Genomic DNA, 24,986 nt, shown 5'->3' with positions numbered 1-24,986 from the left:
TCACACAACCTTGTCTTAGTGAGGACACTCATAAGGCATTCCCTTATCCCTTATCTTAATCTTAACCATGATTACTAAATGCCTAACCCCAACCCAGACCCCATCCCTAACCTTAACCTAATTGTAACCCTAAAGCCAAATCTTGACCCTTTATCAAGCCTTTGACGATGTGAGGACCAACATAAATGTCCTCGCAATGTGAAAATGTCCTCACAATGATGGTATTGAACCAAAATTGGAAGTCATAACTATTGATAGACATGTGCAAACACACACACACACACACACACACACACACACACACACACACACACAATGTTATCTACACTTTCAAGTTGTCTTTTACTTTCTCTTTTTGTTTCCATCTACCTCCACATTGTACTTGAACTAGTCACGGTGATGATTTATACAAGTGAGACTGAATCACTTACTTTTCTCTGGTTGCAATAAATAAATAAAAAAGCCTAACCTTTTCCATTAAAACACTTTTCTCCTTTGGGCTTTTCACTCTGACGCAAACGTAAATGAACTCTGAAACGCTAGAGCTGAAAGTTCCCAGTTATTCTTTAGCGCTATGTTGAGGTGGGGGGGCTGTGGGGGAGCATGACAGCATCACAATGTTCAGTCAGACTAGAATTTCCCGGAAATGCATCACACTGCAATAAAAAGTATTCTTGCTCATAGACTTTAAACAGATGAACTGTGCTTTAAATATCCCCATTACTGTCTATTTTCAGTAATTGAATAACTGAGCATTCAAAGAAAATAATTCCACACAAACAAAGCAGTCAATCCAATCAATCCAAAGTAAATTGATTTAAAGTCATCAATTGCTTCCAGTTATCAGAAGCATATGATTTATTTTATGTTTTGAGGGTTAAGAAAAAGAGAAGCAGGCCTTATTTGGATCCAGTGTAATGAGACCTCGGCGCTCGGCAGTAAATGCTAATAGTGTGCTGGTGTCACTCGTCTTAATGCAAAGAGCAGACGGAGAATAAATTGTAATGCTCACTCGAGGCTGAGAGGTAAATTGATTTGGTCGGCTGTTTGCGGTGGATTCAATTTCCGGAGGCAAAAAAACACAAAGCGTTATGAGGAAACACTTGTTGTATTAGTCTCTGATTTGTTGTGAGAAGGATTCATGCTGCAGCTTTAATTTGTGCATGGATTTGAGTTTATTCCACCTCTTCCACCTCAACTAGAGTATTTCTATTATTGATTGACCTGCCATTCGTTTTCTCCACTAATGACTTCACCATCTGGGCTATAAAATGATAACCTATTACGGAGGTAGATGAGCATCCCAGTTTCCTTTATATTACACGGTAACAACCTCAAAATGCTTACAACTGCTATGATGACAAAAAACGCATTAAAGACAAATAGATTTTTCTGATTCAGGTAGTCCAATATTTTTGGGTAAAATAATTGATTTCTTTTCAAGCAGCTCTAAAAAATGTGATTTATAACCAAGTTACCCACAAGGGAGAACATGTTAACTCCACAATGACAGGAATCCAAGGAAAGGTTTGACAGTTGCTCCTTCTCGCTGGGAGTTGGATAAGAAAATCTTACCTCCGTCATGTCGCTATGTTAAATATGGAGCTATGGCTCGGTGCCATTCAATTTAGCTTTTTAAGTATCATCTGCCAACCAGAACCTCTATAGCTCGATAATAAACAGGCTAAATATGTTTGTGCATTTTATCATCCTTTGACCAGGCTAACTAACTGGCTAACCAAGCTAACAGCTAACTGTCAGCAAGAGAGGGGATAGCATATTTCCCAAGATGTCAAACTTTACCTTTAACATTTGAATCACAATCAGTTTCTTTCAAGATGAACATCCTTAGTCTTGTGGGCTTTTATGTCCTGTAATATTTTCTCAGTTGAGTTGATGTGTGTTCATTCACATGACTCATGACTTTGCTTGTGGCTTATTGTGACGGCGGAATGATTTAAAATCCAGTCCTGTGTTTCACAGTAGCTTCTTTGCTGCTGTTGATCTAAACATCGCTCAAGAAAATGGGATCATTGTTATCCATTAGTGTCTTTGTGGAGGAGCTATGATGTATTAAGACTGAATGTGAGGAGCTGAGACAACAATATCCGCACAAGAACCAGTTATTATCTGTTCTGGAGCCTCACACGATCTTCATTGTTAGTTTGAGTCTGCAGAGTTGTGGGTATTCAGATTTCCCCTGTTTCTCTGCAAGGTTTTTCATTCATTCAGTGGTTAAAAAGCTGCAGGTTCATATGAAAAGCATTTATGTTGGACTGGAACTGGAGTTTACATCTAGCCTTTCCTTTTATCGGTTGATAAATTACTGATTTAAATAAAAATATAATAAAAACTGCTGAAAAATACAATGATTTTAAAGTATTGAATTGCAGCTAATCGTATCTTATATAATCTAATTGTATTGTGTCGTATCAGCATTTATCGTGACATATCGTAATGTATCGTTTTGTATTGTATCATATTGTATCTACTCTAATTGTATTGTATCATAATTGATTGTAATTCTACATAAGTATTGAAATTTTAATGTTACAAATCAGAAACAAATAAAACAATCTAGTTTTCTGTGCGTCTACTAATATTAAGTTTTTCAATGAATAATTGTTTCTGTGGTAGAGAATTAGTTTAGTCTTAAGGTTTGAGCTATATTCAGTAAATTTCTGTTCAATAATCTTTCTCTGAGACTTCTTTCCAGTCTTCACCTCTGTTCTTATAAACTAAACCAAGCTGTCAAACTGTTTTTGAGATTGTGTACTGACTTTTCATTCTCCCTGTCTGTCTCAGGGACGCTGCACCTAGTCTTTGACAATGAAGTTTAACTTGTTCAGAAGGCCACAGGCCGTGGCGGCCGAGGAGCCCACCGGTGCCACCACCACCGTGACCATGGCCCCCAGCCCGGCGGTTATCTCCACCACCGCCCTGGACATGTCTGGCTCCAACAACACAGAGATCAGCAAGAATGACATGTTTGAGGAAATCAAGAGTAAATTCTTGAATGAAATTGATAAAATCCCATGTAAGCAATCTCGCCTTGACTTCACAATTCCTTCTCAGGTGCAAAAGTTACAGTTTTCTTTGGAAGCAAAAAATACAAAAGCTACCATTTCATTTAAACTGTCCCTCTGTTGTTCTGACACCGGCAGTGCCTCCGTGGGCACTGATTGCCATCGCTGTGGTGGCCGCGTTGCTTCTCCTCACCTGCTGCTTCTGCATAATCAAAAAATGCTGCTGCAAGAAGAAGAAGAACAAGAAAGGCAAGAAGGGAAAGGACGGCTTCAACATGAAGAACATGCAGGACGGCGAGGTATGTCGCCTCGTGCTGAAATGTCCGCTTAACGGGAATCTGATTGGATGATGCTTTGCCTCTTCTCTTCCACGTTGCTAAACTCAATTATCTACTCAAAAGTTTATCATCATTTATGACACTTATTGATCATTTTCTTTCATTAACCAAATTTGATCTTTCACCAGCAGCTCTTTTAGGCCAGGCTGTAGAGGACACAAGGAGAGCTCCCTTCCCCTACTTTCATTTGATGTTGCTGTGGTCGTTTAATTGTGTGATGTATTCCATTGTGGCCCCTTGGTGAAAAATGACACGCTTTGTTACCAGGTGGCAAAGAATAATGAGAACCTTGAGGGGGGGAAGTTTCATTTGACCAGTCGCCAAGCACAAAATGCTGAATTTCACAGCGGTTGAAAGCACGAGACCTGCAGGAAGTTTTTTTTTTAAAAGTGCCGAAAATGTTAGGAAATGAACAAATGATAGAAAATCCAATGATAAATTTAGGGTCAAAGCGGCTGAAATCACCACAGATTGCCTCTTCCTCTGGTGACGGCTAATTAAGACAATCAACAACTTGTGTCCACGATGTTAAAGTAAAAAAACAATACTCGAGTGTCATTTCTCATCATAGCTGTGTTGGTGGTGTTGTTGACTGCCTCTCTTTTTGTATTGTGTTTGGTGTCTTGTGAGTTGAATCTCTTCCTTTCTCTGCCCTCCTCCTTTCTTTTTTCCGCTTTGTGTCCGTCTTGTGTGTGCCTCGTGTTTCTTGACTGTGGTGGACTCCCGCTCTACGGTAGGTGGATAGCTCACGTTGATGCTCTCTGGCCCCTCCCCCGGGGCGGAGGCGGGTTTCATGGAATGAAAGTCGTAGCTTCCTTTTGCATTTTTCACTTTATTTTGAGTCTGATTTTCACTTTTTTGAATTGAGACAGCTTGAGAATGTAACAATGGAAAGCTATGATGTGCTCCATAAACCCCAAAGAGAAGAGTCTAACACATTGTTCCTGGGACAATGTAACTGTAACTCATGCCAATATGGAAAGTATTGGACTAAGAGATGATATGCAAGACACTTTTAACACTGTTAATCTGTGCATGTGATAAAGGGCATGGTTGGTTGTTTGGGAGACATGGAAACGATGATAAAACTGCATGAAGAGCCCCAAAAAAACTTTGATTGTAAAACTCAAGGAGGAGGCAGAACGTGGAGACACTGGATGGCCTGAATAAAAAAGAGGAAAAACACTGTAAAGTCAAGGTCGCCTCGGCAGTGACGCTTTTACTTAACTGCAGGAGCTAGGGACGAAACAACAATAAGACTCTTCATTATTCAAATAGCTGTCTGTGCCCTCTGATCCTGATGGGACATTTATTGTAATGATGTTGAGCTGAGAAGACATTTCTTGAGTGCCTCCTACATTTAGAGGTGAAACAAGGCATGCAAATTAAAAAACTTCAGGATTATATTGCTGAAGTATGATAGTAGTGAAGGTAGGTTTAATAAAACAGCTAATTTCATCCAGCTAAAAGTTTGAAAAGGATAAAGCTACTCCAAAGTCATCTCCTTTCACGGAATAATATTTTACCATTTAATATGCATTGTCATTTGCTGTTGTGAGCTAGTTCGTTAGGGGTTTTCAGCCACACATTTATCGCCTTGCTCATTTGAAGTTAAAGCTCTTGAAAATGAGCCATTTGAAAAAAATATCCGATATCATGGAAAAAAAACTCCTAGTGGAACTAGCATGCAATGCCTCCACTGACTCTGAACTGCACAAGCATGTCAAAGGAAATACCCAGTGATCCCAAAAATGCTGAAGACAGAGGGGTGCACAGTTATCCCCAAGTTTAAACATGTATGTGTTACCAGCAGGGATTTCTCCAGTTGTAAATGTTATTATCATCAGGTGCTGTGCAGGTAAGCAGTGACCAAAACATGTATCTCCCATGTAAAAAATAAAAACTCCTGGACTTCCAGTGTCTGTGGCATGCTGGCTGCTATAGGAAGCCCTCTATCGAATCCTGAGTCCCTGACCTTTAACATTGGGTCTTGTTTTGCTACCTTCAAACCACAGATACACCAGGACGATGACGATGACGAGGGTGAGACCGGATTGACGGAGGAGGACAAAGAGGAAGAGGAGAAAGAACCAGAGAAACTGGGGAAGCTGCAGTACTCTATAGATTATGACTTTGAGAACACAAAGGTTTGTGTTGTCACATGTACACGCTTTAAAAAAACGTTAGACATTTAAAGAGGAGTAGTTGGTTGTTTCGTAAGTAAAAAATCTGGTATAACTGCATATGTTATAGTATTGCATATATGTCATCGTATAGATTGTATTCAGCAATAGTTTGACATTCTGTGAAACACACCGATTTGTTTTCTTGCCAGGAGTTAAATTAAAAGATCGCTGTCTATCATGTGTGTTGGATAAAATACCATGTGAGGGAAACCAGCAGTTAGGTTAGCTTAGCATAAAGACTGACTCGTAGATTGTCAGTAAAAATGGATGACACAACAGAGCCTGTGGTTTAGCAATCACAGTGCGGAGCCACGGTATAGAAGTACAGTGGATACATGTGCTCGACCAATCACAGCTCAGTCTCAGCTGTCAATCATGACTTTTAACAAATAACTTTACCAAAGTTTCCGGAAAAGTTTATCGCACAGGTGTCAACATGCACCTCTGTGATAAGAGCTAGCTAAAAGGACAGAAACCATCTTTGAGACCATTGTATTTAGCGTACACCATGACTCTTAAGTCCGTGTCCCATCCATCAACATGGGGGAGGCGGGGGTCCGCGACCTGTACTGCAGCCAACCACTAGGGGCCGATCAAGATGCTACAGTATATGGTCAATCTGCGTATGAGCTAAATCAGGCTTTCTATAACTTAACAAGGTGAACAGATTGTGTTTTCTTCTGACAGAGTTTAGGCTCGGTGTTTCCCCCTGTTTCCAGTCTGTATGCAAAGCTAAGCTAAGCTAAACGGCTGCCGGCTCTAGCTTTATATTGACCAGACAGACATTAGAGAAGTATTGATCCTGCCTTCTAACTCACAGCGGGAAAAAAAAAAGCAAATCGGTGTGTTTCCCAAAATGTCGCCCTATTCCTGTAAGAGCTGATCCTGGCAACAGCTGCTTTGTAAAACCTCAGCCGAGCAAGACAATGATCCTTTTTCACAGCGAGACTGAATTATAGTAAGAGGATTAGATATGCAACAATTCCAGGTACAGAAAAAATAACTGAAAACAGATGTAATGGTCTCAGCAGTGTTTAGGCACAGAGGCAATGAATAAATTCCTAAATGCTTTGAAAAAAGAGCAGAGACTAGAGGTGAAGTTAACGGATTTAATTTTTGTCTGGTGAAATGTACGCCTGTGACGATTCCCTACTACTCCACGCCCCACTCTCTCCTCCGCATGCAGGTCACGGTCGGCATCCTCCAAGCTGCGGACCTCTTGTCCATGGACTCGGGAGGAACCTCAGATCCGTACGTTCGAGTCCTGCTCTTCCCCGACAAGACCAAAGTGCACAAGACCAAAGTGCACAAGAAGACGCTGAACCCCGTCTTCAATGAGACGTTTGTATTCAAGGCGAGTTTTCCTCCCGACACATTAAAACTACAAGACACGAGGAGAAACATTGATGAAACATTTATGTGATTGTGAGCACACATTTTAACCCCCTGACTCCTTGTCCCTAATGCTGTGTCAGTGTAATAGCTGTGACACTGTGTCTTGTCAGCTTTATGTGGATGTGAGTGTGTTCTCAGTGGCCTGTGCAGCCGACACGCTGCTCTCTCCTGTCCTGGCTAATAAGGTCCGCAGAGACCTCACTTGAGGCTCTGAGCCGCGCTGGAAGCTCTGCCTGTCTGCAGAAAAACAAATCCTCTCTCTCCCCTCAGGCGCAGACACGTTCACAGTCACGGTTATTGTTTCACTGTGAGATTTATTTCCCTCAGCTTTATTTGAGAGAGTTTCAGTCAGCCGGAGCATGTCATCTTTTCTAATATCTTCAATATCTTTTTCAAGATGATTGACTCAGAGTGATTTGATTTGTATTGTAATAAATACAACTTGACTCTACAGAGGAGTAGGTTATAAACACCACAAGCACATATTAACATTTTGGTCGATTAAACTTCTGGTTTTTACCCATTTTTTTAAAAGAAAACTGGACCAACCAGAAAAAAAATCATGTGAAAATGTGATGAATATATAAAGTGCATTTGAAATAATTTAAATTAACTTTTTGAAACTAATATTCACAATTTAGATTGTATATATACTCATTATTTTTTACTCATCATATTTGAAATCTATAATTCCCTGTTACACACAATAAAGATATGTGGCTCAATATGGCACCTGTTAGGTATATAGTACCCATGGGTAAAACCCCACCTAAGACAAAGCGTAACTGTAGATAATGGTCCACACAGTTAAAATCTTTTTAGTTTCTCAACAATGAAACAAATAATACCAACTCTAGGTTTTAAAACCTGCTAGTACTAAGTAAAGTTAAGTTCATGCTATATTTACCCAAACCGGGTCAGTTTTTTGACATTTTAACTTTTAACCTTTAGTCAAACTGTATTATCGCTAATCTAGAAAATAAGGCATCAAGTTCTAAAACAGTCTGTAAATCTGTATTTGTGGATCAGGTGCCCTACGAGGAACTCGGTGGGAAGACACTGACGCTGTCGGTTTTCGACTACGACCGATTCTCCAAACATGACGTCATCGGGGAGGTGAAGATTCCCATGAACACCATCGACCTTGGACGGCCGATCGAGGAGTGGAAGGATCTGGAGAGCGCCGACCAGGAGGAGGTGAAGCGAAGAGCCACACTGACTGAAAATGAGTCTGTGGATGTCCTTCATGCTTTTCTCTGTCAACAAATCCTAAGAAAAGATCGACGTGAACAGAACAAACCCACTTACACATTGTTGGATTCAGTCTTTTCATGGGATTTGTTGCCAAGAAAATTATAAGGAGCAACTACATCTTTAATAGCTTTGGGATAATTTGGTCAATTAATCAATTAACAGAGATTTTTGTCTTACAGTAGTAAAATAGTAGTATTTTTTGCTCATATTTGTGTAATATAAAGTAGTTTAATTTCTCCAAATAACTTTGTTAATTTTATCACACTCATCTAAGTGAATGCTGGGATTTTCAGAACTATCCTACTAGTGTAGTTTAAGATTTCAATTCAACATGTACCTGTCATTTCTGTCTCTTCTCTCGGCTCAGCCTGAGAAACTCGGAGACATCTGCATCTCCCTGCGTTACGTCCCCACCGCAGGAAAACTCACCGTCTGCATCCTGGAGGCAAAGAACCTGAAGAAGATGGACGCCTGCGGATTATCTGGTAGAGAAATGTCACATTCACTGCAGATGCTGTGGACAGAATTTACATTATGCTAGTGAGAGGATTTTAGTCTTTAGTTTTTGTTTATTGAAAAGAGTTGTGTTGAACTAAATATTTATAATCACAAAACAAAGCTGAAAAATCCAGTTTAGATTACAAATCAAGCATCAAATGAAATATGACTTTCCTTTGTCAAAGTCACAATCGCAATCTCCCCTGTCCAAACGTAGAGAAAACTTTAATTAATACCAAAAGCAATCAGGTTAAACAAGTGCTACTGTGAATCTCAACATGAGTGAAAGATAAACTGATCTGGAGAAGACCTGAAATTACAGATTGAAACATATCCCTCAGCTTTTTAAGCAAAATGAGTCTACAAGGTCGGGGGTTTAAGATTTCTTCTTCTACTGACATCTCGGGGCTTATTTGGCTTCTTAGGGCTACGACTTGTTCACGATCAATATTACCAAAGGTCGAGCGATGCATATTTTAAACATTAATAAACTCCTTACAACTTGAAACAATAAGTAGCCATGAGCTCTCATGAGCAGCTGCCAAACACAGAAACTGTATTAAAATAATCTCAATAATCTCAATAATGACAGTTATTGATTCCCAGAAAGCAGGAGGATGTTTTCCGCAGATAGCAGAGTGTTTTCAGGTGGCATACCGGGCATCATAATAAAGAAGGTCAAGTTGAAGAGAGATCTATTCATGACGGCTCAGATTCAGCAGAAGATTCCCTGTTCCATGGTGCAGTGACACCTCCACAAACAAAATGACCTTCACGGAGGAAAAAGCTTTCCCGCAACCTCTCCACAAAATTCATCGTTGGAGGTTTTAATCTCATAACAAGCCTGATCGATTTTAGAAATAAGTCCAACAGTCTGATTCAGTTAAAATTGAACTGCTCAGCTGCAATGAGCAAAGGCGTGTGGGTAAAAAAATAAAAGGTGTAGAATTACAATTGCTGAGGTGGATCGATCAAGCTTTGGGTTTCTGTTCCAGCCAAAGGCCACGAGAAGATTTCACTGTTAGAGTTTGTCTGTAAAAAACAGGATAATGATCTGAGACACAACTCAAGATCCACAACGGACGACCTCCAGAGACACGAGCTGAAGGTTTTGCTTTGGCCCTCACAGCCCATCGACCTTAACATCATGAAGAATCTGTTGAGCCTAACCCTAACCCAAGTACCTAACAGAATTTAAGACTTTTTACAAAAAAGAATGAAAAAATATCCCTCAAACACAAACTAGGACTTTTCGTTGATAGCTTTAACTTAAACTTTAATGTTTCAAATGATTGAATACTTGAAATATTAAAGAAATGTGTGATCTTTGACTTTATCCCTTTTAGAAGTCAGCTCATCTTTTAATCTGTTGGACATTCCTGCGCTAAGTTTGCTCAGGGGAAGCCCAAATACTTTCTTGTCGCTTTGCATATCATTTCTATCTCAGGAACCATCCATCCTGGTGCAATTTGGACATGCAGTATTGTAAATCTTGATAAAATTATGATAAGCAGGCGTTGAGCAATCTGTAGCAGAGGGGACTGGGACCCATCAACGTCCCAGTCCCATCAAAGTAAGTGACGTTGTCTATTTTAGAACTGACACTGCACTAGTAAGTAATAAAGTCAAGGCAAAAATGAAAGTGTTGCCTTGATGGTCTCTGTTGTTGATGTTTTCGATGCCCTTTGCAGATCCTTATGTGAAGATCCAGCTGCTGCAGGGCGGTAAGCGTCTGAAGAAGAAGAAGACCACGGTGAAGAAGAACACCTTGAACCCGTATTACAATGAATCCTTCAGCTTTGAAATCCCTCTAGAACAGATGCAGGTACAGAATAAGTCAAATCTCCTCTTTTGGACTCCACTGATATGTAACAGAATACAGCTGATCTGATTCAGAAATATCTTTACAATCAATCCGCGCTCATATTTTAATAATGTGATGACTCGGTAACGGAGAAATCACAGAGTCTCTCTCATGTCCTACTCAGAAAATCTTGGTGGCGGTCACGGTGTTCGATTATGACAAGATCGGTAAGAACGACGCCATCGGGAAGGTCTTCATGGGCAGCAAGGCGACCAGCTTGGGCCTGAAGCACTGGTCCGACATGCTGACCAACCCCCGCCGCCCCATCGCCCAGTGGCACCCATTGCAACCCGAGGAGGATATCGACGGTCAGCTGGCATCTCTGGCGGCCAAGAAGTAACGTGCTCCACCGACCAGCTCATGCACTAACTCAGAAATCCCCCCCCCCCCCCCCCCCCCGCCCCCATTTTGCATGAAACCCATGACTTTAACACACGGTCATGAAACCTGCTCAGCAAAAAAGAGACGTCGTAGAATCCCCCCCCCAAACCCTGCTCATTTATGGTTAAGTCGGTAAAAAATAAAACAGTTTTTAAAAATGAATCATCATCACATCTCACACATTTAGCTGAGAAGAGTTGCCGTTGAGTTACGGGGGGGGGGGGGACCAGCTCCTGAATCATCGAAGAAACATAGAAACTGATTCTTACGGTGCTGTTCACTGATCGAGAGTCTCGGTGGAGACGATACTGGAAATAAAGCTTTAGTTTAGTTGAGCATGCTTTACCTACCCCGCCCGCCCGCCCACTGCTCTGCATACACCACACCCAGTATTGTATCCTGCTAATAAGTGTGCTATAACTTGCAATAGAGAGTACTGTAGTATTGGGCTATTTTTCCGCACAGAGTGTGTTTAAGTAATGCAACCAAAAAAAAAAAAAAAGAGTTAATTGAGAATGGAGGAGGTCATTGAAGGCATTTACTGTGAATTCCATCGACACGGTGGAGAAGTGCACAGCGTGGCCCCGGGGATCTGATCCCTGTGGCTTGCCCAGTGTCTCCATGGAGGCCTCGTCTATGCATTTAGCTTCGACACGCGTCTCTGCGTCTTCAGACAGATGTAATGTAGGACGGGAGTACAAGGGTGCCTTTCCATGTGACACTTTGAGAAATGCGGCGTTCAGTGGAGAAGGGGGCTGGGGGGGGGGCACTTTTATTGTTCAAAAGTCGCCAGGGACCCCGTGAATGTGCCATCGGAAATGTGCGTAGACCAGTTGGATGTAAAAACCTGCTCTTACCCGCAGGAGAGGTCAGGACAGGAGGATGACCAATGACGTTCAAAACAGTTGTGACTTTGCTTCTGCATTCTGCCGACGCTTCTGAAACACGCCTCTCGCTTTTATTATTTTCACATCCATTCAGCGCTCCGTGACGGACGTGGTAGTTTACTCACAAACTCAAATAACTGGTGAAACCAAGGGAGCGTTTCCAGATGTTTTTCTAGTGAACTGAGTGTGAAACGTAAGATGTGACTGCACTTTTTAAGAGAACGGGAATTCAACCACAAAGCGATTGTCAGCGCGGCTCAAAGTGCTGCATCGAACCCATTAAACAATAAACACGTCCAGGAGGATTCGCTTGAACCAAATAGATCCGCAGTATCGCGCAGGATTCTCTCACACCTCACAGTAGTCGTTTAAATCCCATTGATCAGACCCGAGCTTTGTAAACCTGGAGCCAGAGTGCTACTCTCACTTCATCATAGATTTAATATGTTAGTGTGATGTGCAGGTGCAGGGAGGCAAAAAGGCTCTAGAGCAACTGAACACCGGGTTTGAATTAAAAGGGGAAAATACAAATCTCACTACTGCATAAGACATTTAAATGATCTTATTTGGAGCCATCTGTCTAAACTTATGTGGAAAATTTCTACTAGACAATTTCAATATAAATACCACCCCTGCAGTTGGAGGCCTCGACTAACCAGTGATGTCATATGATGTCACTGTGACCTTTGACCTTTGAACCAATGAAATCCAAGGATTTTATTTTTAAGTCCAAGTGATTCACATCTGATCAAGATGTGAAGAAATCGTACAAACTACTTCAATTGAGAGTTTGCGCAAAACAATTTTCATAAAAAAAATGAAAAGAATATATTTCAGCCACATCTAATTTGATATTGAAGAGTGTTTTAAATCATAAACAAGCCATTTGACCATGAGATCAAAATGTTGGGGATCCTCCGTCCAATAGAGGATGTGTTTTATCATCATATGATCCACGTGAGATAAGATGTGAGATTAGAAACTCAGCAAAACTACACAATGTGTTTAAATGAGAAATAAAAAGGAGGTGTTCAGCTGCTGTCTTTGCCTCCGTATCACCACCAGATATGAAAGTGTAAAGGAAGGGAAACAGCAGCACACTGACCGGTCCGCCCACAGTACTTCTGCTATATTACTATCAGCCCCATGCATCGCTGCAGATTTGTGAATAGGCTACAGCATGAATTTACAAGATGATGTAAATAGCAGCATGTTTTAAAGAGGAACCATTATTATATTGTGTACGTGTGTTTGTGTTCTATGTCATTTTTGATAATAAAACAGAGTAAAAAAAACCTGTATGCACTGACTGCAAAGTGTATGTATTTTTGCTAAATGGGACTGAATGTACATGTCTGGATAATTCATGTGATGTGTGGTTCACGGGCTCCTTTGAAGCCTGGAGTTATAGCAGGGTTGCTTTATGTGTCATATGTGAAGATCTGTTTCATTTTGCCATAAAACTGCACGAGTGTGTAACTTCCTGTCATTGCTTGTATGTGTCCCCTCTGTGCTGAACCCAGTGTGTCCGTGTGCTCGGGGTACAGGTCATGTGATTACTGTTCATCCCTGCTTGCACTTGTTGTTCAGTCTGTCTCGGTCCTCTGACCAACAAACTGTATAGATTTCAAAAAGAACAAAAAAAAAAGAGGAGAATATTTGCTGGCTCCTTGATTTTCTATCTCAGTGTACTGTAAGTGTTTCCTTCGTTTCCTACTCCTGCCAGATGAGTGTCGAGTCCCAGTTAACCTAATGTAGACACAGTCCACGACTTCACTGACCTGTGGTCTGTTCTCTTTCCTTTTATATCACTCTTTATTAAATTGTACCTTTTTCATCATGTCACCACTCGAATAAACCTGCTCCCAGCTGTCGGATCACACATTAGAAGTGAGTGAAATCAGTAATTTGCATCTGAAATGAACCAAATCTTACTTTTCTTTTTTTATTTGTGTCAAATATCATTACTGGATATTATCGATGTCGCTCTCTGACGTAGCTCCAGTCTGATAATTAAGCAATCAATAATCCTTTTCATTACAGATGCCACTGTATGAGTGAACACACATTTTAAACATGAAGATGAATAATCACAGTGACAGTCCATCTCTTAGAGTAGAAGGTGTCATGTGTCTTTATAGTTTGGAGGAGGAATACACCAGGCAGACACATTTACATTTTTAGTATCGAGAAGAAGATTCATTTTCCCATTTGAGTTCATGACATTACTTTTCTACAGTGTGTGTAATGTCTTAAATCCTTTTCTCGGGATCATCCAATATACTCACTCTCATCCCGTCTATCTACCCATAATCTATAACCTCCATTTTGTGTATTTTGTGTATTTGCAATAAGAACCCACTTGACCTTGTGTTTGTTGGTTTGGTGTAATTGTTTGGGATTTAGTGAATGGACTGTATGAGTTTATCCATTTTCTGCAGTGCAGGCAACAAAATCCCAGTCTTCCCGGTCTCACGCGCTCTCTCCCGAGCGCCGAGCCGACCCATCCAGTGCAGAACCACATTCGCAACGCAATACTGCCGACCTGCTGCTTCCTCTCTATTCCCTCTCCTCTGAGCGCACAGTAGCCATGATGCAGAACATCCAAAGAGACGACTGTCATCACTCACTTACTGAGCAACACAGACATGCTTGAACTCGACTCCCCGCCTTTTTGTCTTGTTGTAGACGTGTGTGTCAGTAGCTGTACCCTTTTTGTGAACTGCATGATTTATTTCCTTATAAAAATCCATGTTTTCCAGCAAAGGAGGGAAACAAAAAAAGACGACAAAAAAATAAATAACTGTACTCATATATCACTCTGTAGAGCTGAAGGGAACCAAAACATGGGAAGTGGTCAGGGCTTATCTGTGTTGTAAAAAATGTAATCATAGGAAATAAAGGCATTTTAAGTAGCCTTGTCCTGTGTGGTGTGTAAATGGAATCAGAGGCTGCTTTTCCACCTATGGCCAGTGGGGGGCATCATACACAGCAAATGTGATCACGAAAGGAGGAAGACAAAGTAAAAAACACAACATGTCTGCAGGAGCTCCGATGTTAAACTGAAATGTGTTTTATTGTGAGTTCAGGTGAAGAATATGTATTTAAATAGATGTTCTCTATCTCAAAAAATATCATAATGTTTGATGGAGTTGAGGTAAATTAGTCTTGTTATACATACAATATTTTACTATCTATAAATAATCCAAATTAAATAGAAACAACAAAAATACGTATCTGGTAGACATCCAATGATCAAGTTTACGCATTAAATTGAATGAACAAAAATCGACCTGCAAGTTGCTCATTTTAAATTGCCTCGGTCTATTTTTGAATATTATTCTTGGAGCCCTCTCCGCGGGTGTTTGCCCAGTTGTCATGGAAATATGGATCTGCAGATTCCCTCTAGTTACATTTGAATCGATGTTTGTTTAACCTCAGAAGTTGAGCTTCGAACTCTTGAACTTGGAAAACAGCAGAACAATCTCACATCATCCTTCTACAGCTAAAGATCATGTGATGTTTAAAAGCGCCAATTGCCCCTTAAAGGGATAATTCACCCAAAAATAAAATTCCATTATCTACTCACCACAATGTCGTAGATAATGAGTGAAATTTCATTTTTGGGTGAACTATCCCCTTTAAGGTCAGTTCTTTTCATCAATTATTATCTTTATGTTTCAAAAAGTACAAAAAAATACAACGATCGTGACTTCACAACAGATTGGTATTTAACACGTGAGTCGGATTCTGTCTTAGTGCTCAGTAGCTCAAACACAAAGCATATCTTTTGTAGTGCTACCAATTGCTTCACTGATTGTTTTGACGTTGCAGGTTGAGGGAAGAGAAAGTCTGAATCAGAAACGACGCTCTCCCACGTTTCAGAGAACCACAGCTCATCCATCATTCACTGCACCTGATAGCGCTGAGCCCGGGTTTAGGGTCTGCATATGGTAGCGGGGGGGGGGGGGGGGGGGGGGGGATATTGCAGTTTCCATGGCAATACCTACGTGGCCATACCTGCAGTATTTTGTCTTTATAAGCAGGAATATTCTTGATAGGACTGTGGAGATTTACCACTTGTCCTGTGGGTAATTTGTTCTTGTAAACACAGAGGAAAAAGAAACAAAAGACGTGTTCATGCTACATTTGTCTTTATGTAGAAATATTTAAAGAATATACAGTATAAAATGCAATTTAATGTATTATCCTTCAGGCAGTCTAACTTCTTTAAATACAGTACATTTGGATGAAGGTGAAGAATGGACTAACATTTACAAAATGACTCATAAATATAGACAATCATTCTTCCGGGGGGATTCTCCTTATTGATACACATTTAAATATAGCTTCTGGTGTCGTGGTCCTCTCTTGCATCTTCTCCGGGTCTCACTTGGACAGTTTAGTGATGACACGGATTAAAGCTCCATTTTCATCCTTAAGCCTCTGGTTCTCCATCTTAAGTTCTGTTTTAACCTGAAGAGAGACAATAATGATTATAACAATAAATGAAGCCAAAATATCTCCTATACTGGTACAGCCATCTTGTCCTGGTGACATCATTTGGAGTCGGCAGTGGAGCGATCGGCTACTTATTAAAACCAAACTTACTGGAAAAATAAACTCTTGAATATACATCAGTGTGATAAGAACTACTGCAAATGACACAAACCATATTTCAAAAGCATGTTTTTGACGTGAACTTTGACTTTTTTAATTTGGCCAATGTCCCATCCGCTAACTTAGAGGAAGCAAGGTTAATGACCTGTTCTACCGCCAGCCAGCAGGTGGCGATCAGGATGTTTTGGCTTCACTTTTAGGGATCTGTCATGTCGTCCATCTTTATGCACAGTCATCTCAAGTAACTTTAAACTCTAAATTAACTAAACACCAGTCCGGGCCTATATGAAATGTGTAAATCTTTGCCTTATGATAACATTACAAGTGATTTTATGGGTTGTCCTTGCTTGTATTTTGGTGAATTCTTATTTTGGTTTTGAATAAGTACTGAAGGGTTGATGGTAAAACATGTTGCCACCTATCTAACATCTTAATATCAAGTTCATGATGTGTTACACTGCTGCTTTAATACAATGCTTTCTCTTGCATTAACTATGTAGTAGATACACTCAAATTTCTGCTTTGAATTGATAAAAGATGTTGCTCAGTTCAACTTTAATGTTACACCGAAATATTATTAGACGAATTTGATTTGGTTAACAGCCTTTAAAGTATTTCATAGGCAACGATAGAAATGTTTATTTATTCAAAATGTAATAAATTTAACTTTTTAAAGGTTTTGAGGCCTCCACCAAATCATCTACTGCAGCCTCAACTGTGGGTTTTATTATAATAAAAGAAATAAACAACACACACACACACACGTTCGCCTTCACTGACGCACAGACCCAATTGGACCACAGTGGCTCATTTGAATACACATCACAGTGCTGCTCTGTTGTGAACGTCAATTTCCAGACCATGTTTGTTTAGAGCTCTCATTCACAGATAACAAGAGGGGGTTTTGTTTGCGTCCTCTTGGGCATGACACAGCAGACATTCGTGAACGTTAGACTGCAGATGAACACTGATGGCTCGCTCGCCGCGTCGCGTCAAAGTGCTCAAACATTCCACAGCCAACGGGGCATGATGTTAACGAATGAAAACCGCTGCAGACAGAGCCGCTGACACCCTGGCACCGAGTCCCACAGACACTGATTTGATTGTTTGTTGTTTCTCTCATCACAAACGAGCTTCGCTTTCTCCCCGGGTGAAAGAATCGGACATAATTCTTAATCGCTGCCATTTCAAAATGAAAGTACTTTTTTGAAAACACTGCTTTACCTTCAACTGGTCTTCCATATCTGATATTCTCTTTTTAAGAATCCAGCTTTCCTATGAAGAACAACATTTAATATAAAGACGATTCAGATGAATAAATGAAGACACGGAAAAACTGACAACACTTTGCTACGACTACACTCGTAGAGTTTGGGTATAATGCTGAGTTCATACCTTCTTTTCTGCCTCGAGCACAGTGGAGCCACAATCTCCTGCTCTTCCCTTCTGCAGCAATGAGACATGATTAAAAGAAAATATTATTGCACAAAGTGTTCAAGCTGATGTGTCATTTTAAATCTCACATGTGTCTGGCATAAAATAATCCAATCAAATATCCAATATACTTACAGTCACACACAGAGAAACTATTATGAGTGCGGTGATTATTCCCAAATTCAGTCCTGACAGTAATAACACTGCAGCTTCATTGTGGAACTGATTTCTTACATTCTCATTCCTTTCTTATCGGATTTCTCATTAGAACATGTGGAATATATTTCTTTAATCACTGATGATTTAATTTATGACTCACAGAAAACGACTTTCTCAGTCGTCTGCCTTCAGCAAACTTTCCCTTTAGCTCTTCCCAGACCCATGAATCTGAAAGGAGCAGATTAACTGTTGACAGCAGCAGATATGTGCAGTACCTGAACTTTCTGCAGCTGGTCCTGAATCAGGACCAGTTCCTCTTTACTGGTTTCCAACTTGGATTTGAGCCTCTGATTTGTGGACAGGGCCTTTTCATACATCTACAAAAGACACACTTGTTAGAATTCGATTGTTTAAAGAGGAGAGAAGAGAAGAGAAGAGAAGAGAGGGTAAGATAACATAAGATACGATTAGAGAAGAAAAGATAAGATCAGATAAGATAAGAAAAGAGAAGAGAAGAGCAGAGAAAAGAAGAGAAGACAAGGGAAGACAAGACAAGACAAGAAAAAAAGAAGAGAAGAGAAGAGAAGAGAAGATTAAAGAAGATCAGATAAAATAAACTTTATCGATCCCACAATATCAATACATTTCACAGAACGTGAATAAAATAAATAAGTATAAAATACTATATAATATTTCACTACAGTACACAGCTAAACAAGCATGGACATCAACACTATGACTGTTTGTGTGGAGGTGCTCACTGGTTTAATGGTTAGTTTCATCATTCCTCATGAAGGTGAGCGTTTTGGTTGCTAATACACAATCCTAACAACAATTTAATGGATTGCCCTGATATCTGCTACACAGCTGGATTGAAATCCACGGTGCCCTCGTGAATCATACTGGCTCTAGTCGTCTTTTTTTAATCCAGCACCAGTGTGAGGATCATGTTTGTGTTTCTGAGTGTCCATCAACATTCCAGCTGCAGCACCTGCCTTTTTATAGTCATTGTTTTCTGTCTCTTCCACGGCCTTTTTCCTCGCGGACAGCCGGTTCTCCCTGCGCTGGAAGTAGGACTCGGCCGGGTTTGTTGTCGAGTCGTTGGAAACATCCGAGGACCCAGACGAGCTCAATCTGAAAACACAAGACAGGTTTAAAGCATTCGACACACACACTACCACATTCTCTTTACATGTAATAATTGTGTGAATTAGATTAGAGGAAACTTACCTTGACAGTCTTTCATGCTGAAATAGAGGATACACACATTAGAAATATAGGTTTTTCGCACCAAAAATGCAAATAAACAATGATAAAGTAGGTTTTGTAATGATATTCCTGATTAGTTTTAACAAAAGTACTTTTAGACAACACCAGCATGGCCCCATCCTGGATTCCAGTACATGCCCATTAGTGCATAAGTGTTTGTGTCTCACACAGTTTGACGTCATCATTTGTTTGACAGGCTGTTTGGTTGTCACTTGAGATTTCTTAAACGATGTGGAATCAAATCCACAAACTAGTTTTCTTTTTCTGTCCTGCTGAACAAACACATACCGCAAGCGTACACTCACTTGCCCTCAGGATATATATTTTAATACATGAACAATATCAGTATTTAGGCGACAAACTGTGCAGTAGTGATACCAGGAATCGGCGTATTCCAAGTTTTCCTAGAAAAGGTTTATGGAGCACACAGAGTCCAGTTATAGGGGAGAGGAAATGATTCCTTAAATAAACCGACGAGCACAGATAACCAAACACATCCAAAAAAGGTAAAAGCTCTGGCAGTGGCATTCGCAATTTGCTCATTATTGCCTTTTAAAGTTAAAGGTATGTGTGCTGACAGATTCTCAAACATCATCTCAGGTCGGTGAACTCAGCCGGCTGATACTTTGCTCCGAAGACTTTTGAAGTGCATTTAAATTCAATTAGAACGAGTGCTGTCCTCAGAAGAACAACGCTGTCAGTTGTTTTGGCAGCTGTCCCCAAATGACATGTTCTTTTTAAAAAATACGATCTTGTCTGTGATTTCCAAACATTAACCTACTTATTATAACCACCATAACAACTTAAAGTCTTCTACCCTCACCTAACCTGTTTGTCTGTTAGTTAGCGACAGAACTGACAGATTTCTTTGACATGTTTTTGTGTTTGATTTTTTAATGGAGAATCTTTTCTTCCTTCTGTTTAGGAGCTAATCAGATGTTTCTTAGTTCAATGTCCCACTGAGAAAAAGGGTTGCAAACTCAGATTAAAAACACTGTGAAATCTTAAACACATGCTTTTCGGTTCTCAGCCTTCATAACAGTCTATCAGTCCTCCACCCTCCGCTCCTCCACTTTTTCCCAGGTTAAAATTACTTAAATGAACTTAAGACCGAGTTAAAGCTCGCGAGGCATAAACACATTCTTCAAGGCCATCATCACCCTGTCGTCTGTTTTCAGTAGATGCTCATTACTGCACAAATGTTGACTTCACACAGCCTGGCCTCGTCGTTTGTTTGACAGGCCGTCGGGGCGTGATGGGAATAACTCTCTGCTACAATGCAAGTGTTTAGGTTTTCAGCCGGGCAGGCAAAGTGTTGATGGAAAGGATTTGTCCTTCTGTCAGTTCATGTGTCCACCACTTTGGGCCAGAAATTAATATATACAAATATTTGAACACATCTGCTGCCATTGTCAGCTATCCATCCATCTAACTATCTATCTATCTATCCCTCTATCCATCTATCTATCAATCTTTTCTTCCTTCCTTTCTGCCGTTACATACTAAGTCGGTATAGAGAACATGCTAATTATTAACTGCTTTAACATCTGTATGCTAGTATTGTCATGTTGATGTTAGCATTAAGCACTGAGCCTAACCACAGCCTCACAGCACCACTAGCATAGCTGTGTACCCAGTGTTCCTTTCAACACTTTTTATAAAAGACACAAAACTGACAATGAGACCAGATTCAAAAAACAAACACATCGCAAATTAGTGTGTTGGAATCTATTGTCTCTTGAACCTGCTCAGCACATCATCTTTTTCCTTGACTATAATATATTTTCATTTTACTAATCAAACTAATATGACTCACTCTTCGCGTCTTATTGCATCCACCACTACAAACAATCAACATCTAAACCTATAAGAAGTATTTATCTTCCCTGTAACATTAGAATTGCCAGATTATAACAAAGCAGACTGGTGACAACGACTTGAAGATTTACATGCTGGACAAAATCTCAGAGACAAGTGGATTCCTGCAAAGAAGAAGCAGGGATTAAAGTTTCAGGCACACAGTGTAAACAGCAGTGATGTGCCTCTGCTCAGACATTTACAGATCTCTGGATCTTCCCCAGACTCTGATGTCAGCTCCTTTGAGTCCCTCTCACTTTGGACACTTGGATGTGCTGGGTAAACGGTCACTAATGATATACAGCACGCACTCTTTGAAGAAGCTCTGGTTTAGATTAAGGGACATCACATATAAACAGATGCTAATGGAAAAGCAAGGGGGTTTCTATAAGCGTTGTCCAATGTATGTGAATGTGTCTCCGTCGCTAAGCTGTGCTCCAGCCTGTCTATATCCCATAGGGAACTTGTGGTCCTCTGACCAGCCATTCCCGAGTGGAAAATTTGAGCTTCCCGTAGGACTAGCAGAGATAAACATCCATAAATACTGCGTCTGAGTTCCCAGCCAGTCCTGAGCACTCTATCCCTCCTTCCCTCTGTTCTATGTCATCCTGTCTTTCGCCCCTGCTTTCTTTCTCTCACTCTTTCTACTCCCTCTCTTCCTGTTCGCCCCCTCTCTCACACGCTGACGTCGATGCCTCCCCATTTATCTTTCCCCAGTGGATTCTATAGTTTACATAAACAGATATGGCTAACTGCAACTTTGCCTAGATTACATTTTCTAAGTTTTGAACAACATCATGCAGTTTGATTTCAGTATGTGAGTATAAACAGGCCTTTAGTACCATATGGAAACTTCTGGGATTTGTCTCTGTGAATAAGTTTGAAAAGTTTAAAGTTGTTGAAAACCCCTGTTTCATCTGATCAGCATGAACAGTGAATGATTTGATAAATAATCCACTGATTCATGTGATGAACAAAATCATCTGCAATTATTTCTATGTGATTATCAAGTACAAAAGTAACTCCTGCTGTTAAACGTTACCTCTAGAACTGATAATATCATTAATACTGTAAAGTGTATTATAAGAGAACATTAGTCGATTAGTCTCTAAAGGTCATGACTTCACATTGATCCTATTGGCCAAACAATCCGCCTACGTGAAGACAAATGAAAGTAATATCTCGTAAGACATGTCCTAAGCCGCTCTGGCACAGAACCAGCCTTGTGGCTTGTTACGTAGCCATTTGTCTGATAGTACTGAAACTTTAATGCTGCTGTTTGCATTATGTCAGCTTTGGCATTTCCGCTCAATAAACAAGGAGATGAAAGACGATCAGGCCTTACCCTCAGGCTCCTGGTGGTGGCAGCGGAGGAAGTCGGGGAAGAGTCAGAGAGCGACTTTCTAATGTGCGGCCGATCTTTGTTGTGGGAAAGTAGAGATGACATCGCTCCCGAGCTGCTGAAGCCACATGCAGCTCTAATGTAACGTGCTCCAAACTACAAGAACTTCAAAAAAAAAAAAAAGTTAAACACTTCTTCTTAAACTAAAAGAAGAAGAAGAAAAACAAAATGTAAATAAAAAGTTGATGAATTCATTAATCATCAACGGATATGAAAGTCAGATGTTTCCTGATAGTCAAATTGAGCAGCTCGAGTGTGATCTTCATGTGATGGTGAGACATTGCATATCTGATGAGAGTGAAAGAGCAGCACAAGTGTGAGAGCTCTGGAGGAAGTGGTGGGACTGAGCAGGAGGCGGGCTGTGGTGCATGTGTGTGTGTGTGTGTGTGTGTGTGTGTGTGAACACAAGGATTTGACAGCAGCATTGTTCATATAGGCTCTCAAGGGATTTGGTAATTTCACCAAAAATAGGAAAAGAAAAGCATTGTTAGACACTCTAATCAAGATGTTAGGCTTCTATTCAAGTAAATATGAAGATCTTGATGTTATTAGTGTATGAACATGTCTCTAGGTAATGCAAAGGGAAGTAGATTAATTATTTCAATGCTAAGGAAGTGTTGTAACTTGTCATTAGGTAACAAAATGTTTCAACAAAAAGGAACAAAGACTGTTCGACAGGTTCAAGCAAGTGGCTGAAACTGCACCTGAAAGTAGAAGTAAGATTAAGAATACAAGCAAAGGTGGGTTCATGTTGCGGAAGAGTGTACAAAACAATATGACAATTCTTAACTTTCTTCTATTATTCTATTCAATTCTAAACTAAAGTTAGCTGCATCCTTGTAACTTGATAGTTTTTAAAACTAACAATCATGAAATAATCCTAAACCAGATCCCTCACCCCCACTGTCACATTTGTTGCTTGTGCTACATTATTGTGGCAGCAAACATGCACCACCTGCTGGCAGATACTAGCACTTTTACCTTTTCACAAAAAAAGTAAATGAGAGGAGAACAGTATGTACTCAAACTATAAGCTCTAAATAACTATGCAGGTGATATACATGTACTTTTTACTGCAAGCTTTAAGAACAGTTTAATTTCCTTTCACAGCTGTCATTTGATACTTTAGCCTATTATTTATTATGTACCTTAATATTATAAAATAAATCTTAAATCATGTATAGCTATAATTCATTTTTCACATGATCTAAATGCTGTGGTCGATTCAGGACCATTAAGTTAGTTTGTTGAAATAGCTTTACATAAAATAAAAGGTTATTTGTTGCATGAACAATGGTTCCAGTGATTCTATATGGGACTTTAAAGTCACAGTCACATTTACAAATCTTGGTGGACTGCATGAGTTTACAGGTTCCAATATTGGACTTTCCAAAATAAATCACTAGCCAAAATAAATGTAGTTACAAATGGACATGAATAAGGAGGTGAATTTGCCTTGTATATTCTACCCATAGACTGTATATGGTTCTACCGTTATAATTAATGCCAGTTGATGTTAGTGACATATCTTCAGTTGTGTATAATTATTAGTAATAAAGACAATTAGTAACATTATTAGATACTATAATCACCTTTTGGGCTCATCGATAATGTAACATGATAATCAGATTGTGATTTGGGACATAATAAAAACAACAGGCTTCATCACTAGTGTTAAATTACCTAGAGTAATATTTCGCTACTACTATAAATAGGCTACAATCTGCTAGTGAATAAAAAGATTTTAATCTCTTCTCATTTTTTTACGAACCTTATTTTGAAAACAAATTACAACGGCCGTGCTCTTATTTTGAAAGGAAAGGACGTTACCTCCTTTTTTACCCCCTTCTTTCTAAGAAAGCCCCGCCCACTCTTAATTATCTGCGTAGAAGTCTCCTTTACAGAAGCTGGTGTTTCATTTAAATTCGTGTTTTTTACAAGAAAATAGAAACAAAATCCGTTATTTGCAGTTTCGTATCGTTAAGAATACAAGTCTGGTGGAAAACAGGTGATTGTAAATTAGCTTATTTACCTGCTGAGTCACCTGCTGAGGTTTAATGGAGACTGCGGAACAGCACCGTCACCGAGGTGGACAAACACCGGAGTTTCCATCCTTCTTCTGGACTGTGGTCCTGAAAACTCCCAACAACGACACGGAGGTGTCATGGCAGCAGCAGCATTAGCAGCAGCAGAGGAAGTGGACGCACCTGCAGATCTGAGTCTTCTTCACTGGATTAACTCAGGTGTCTACTTTTCTGAACCCTCTGACCTCCAGTCATTTAGTGGATCTCTTACTGCTCGCTTGTGAGGGGCCATCAGAGCAATTCAGGTAAAGAGTGATACTAAGGTGCACAACAATATGGCAGCAGTTAAAGATATTCTCATTGTGTGTGTAAAATAGTTAAAGACACCAAAT

At 40.0% G+C, this 24,986-nt stretch overlaps 2 protein-coding genes across 3 annotated transcripts; one reads left to right on the top strand and one right to left on the bottom strand.

Moving 5' to 3' along the window:
- The first annotated feature begins 2,829 nt into the window (after nucleotides 1-2,829).
- LOC128425533 (synaptotagmin-2) lies at nucleotides 2,830-10,901 on the top strand. Its single transcript, XM_053412168.1, has 8 exons — nucleotides 2,830-3,037; nucleotides 3,165-3,325; nucleotides 5,380-5,511; nucleotides 6,737-6,904; nucleotides 7,975-8,142; nucleotides 8,567-8,684; nucleotides 10,389-10,522; nucleotides 10,686-10,901. The coding sequence occupies exons 1-8, from the start codon at nucleotides 2,830-2,832 to the stop codon at nucleotides 10,899-10,901; spliced, it is 1,305 nt and encodes a 434-aa protein (XP_053268143.1).
- A 5,065-nt stretch (nucleotides 10,902-15,966) lies between these two features.
- LOC128425555 (protein phosphatase 1 regulatory subunit 12B) lies at nucleotides 15,967-22,916 on the bottom strand. 2 transcript variants are annotated; one of them, XM_053412206.1, is made up of 7 exons: nucleotides 22,514-22,915; nucleotides 19,273-19,289; nucleotides 19,038-19,176; nucleotides 18,318-18,419; nucleotides 17,845-17,895; nucleotides 17,674-17,724; nucleotides 15,967-16,305 (listed from the first exon to the last, which is right to left on the bottom strand). In XM_053412206.1, exons 1-7 carry the CDS (start codon nucleotides 22,613-22,615, stop codon nucleotides 16,219-16,221), a joined length of 549 nt encoding a protein of 182 aa, XP_053268181.1. In that variant the 5' UTR covers nucleotides 22,616-22,915; the 3' UTR covers nucleotides 15,967-16,218. The 2 variants fall into 2 exon arrangements, with proteins under 2 accessions (XP_053268181.1, XP_053268187.1); XM_053412212.1 differs by lacking the exon at nucleotides 17,674-17,724 and having other exon boundaries at nucleotides 22,514-22,916.
- Between the last annotated feature and the right edge of the window lie 2,070 nt (nucleotides 22,917-24,986).

This window comes from Pleuronectes platessa, chromosome 2 (genome assembly GCF_947347685.1).
Source record: "Pleuronectes platessa chromosome 2, fPlePla1.1, whole genome shotgun sequence".
In the NCBI taxonomy this organism is placed as follows: domain Eukaryota; kingdom Metazoa; phylum Chordata; class Actinopteri; order Pleuronectiformes; family Pleuronectidae; genus Pleuronectes; species Pleuronectes platessa.
Note: the sequence above shows the minus strand (reverse complement) of the source record. Positions and strands in the feature narration are given on the sequence as shown.

Coding starts and splice junctions, on each gene's coding strand:
- LOC128425533 (XM_053412168.1), top strand. CDS start 2,830: ATGAAGTTTAACTTGTTCAGAAGGCCACAGGCCGTGGCGGCCGAGGAG. Junction 6,905..7,974: donor ATGAGACGTTTGTATTCAAG/GCGAGTTTTCCT, acceptor TTTGTGGATCAG/GTGCCCTACGAGGAACTCGG. Junction 8,685..10,388: donor GGACGCCTGCGGATTATCTG/GTAGAGAAATGT, acceptor TGCCCTTTGCAG/ATCCTTATGTGAAGATCCAG.
- LOC128425555 (XM_053412206.1), bottom strand. CDS start 22,615: ATGTCATCTCTACTTTCCCACAACAAAGATCGGCCGCACATTAGAAAG. Junction 17,725..17,844: donor TGCTCGAGGCAGAAAAGAAG/GTATGAACTCAG, acceptor TGTTCTTCATAG/GAAAGCTGGATTCTTAAAAA. Junction 16,306..17,673: donor ATATGGAAGACCAGTTGAAG/GTAAAGCAGTGT, acceptor GTCTCTCTTCAG/GTTAAAACAGAACTTAAGAT.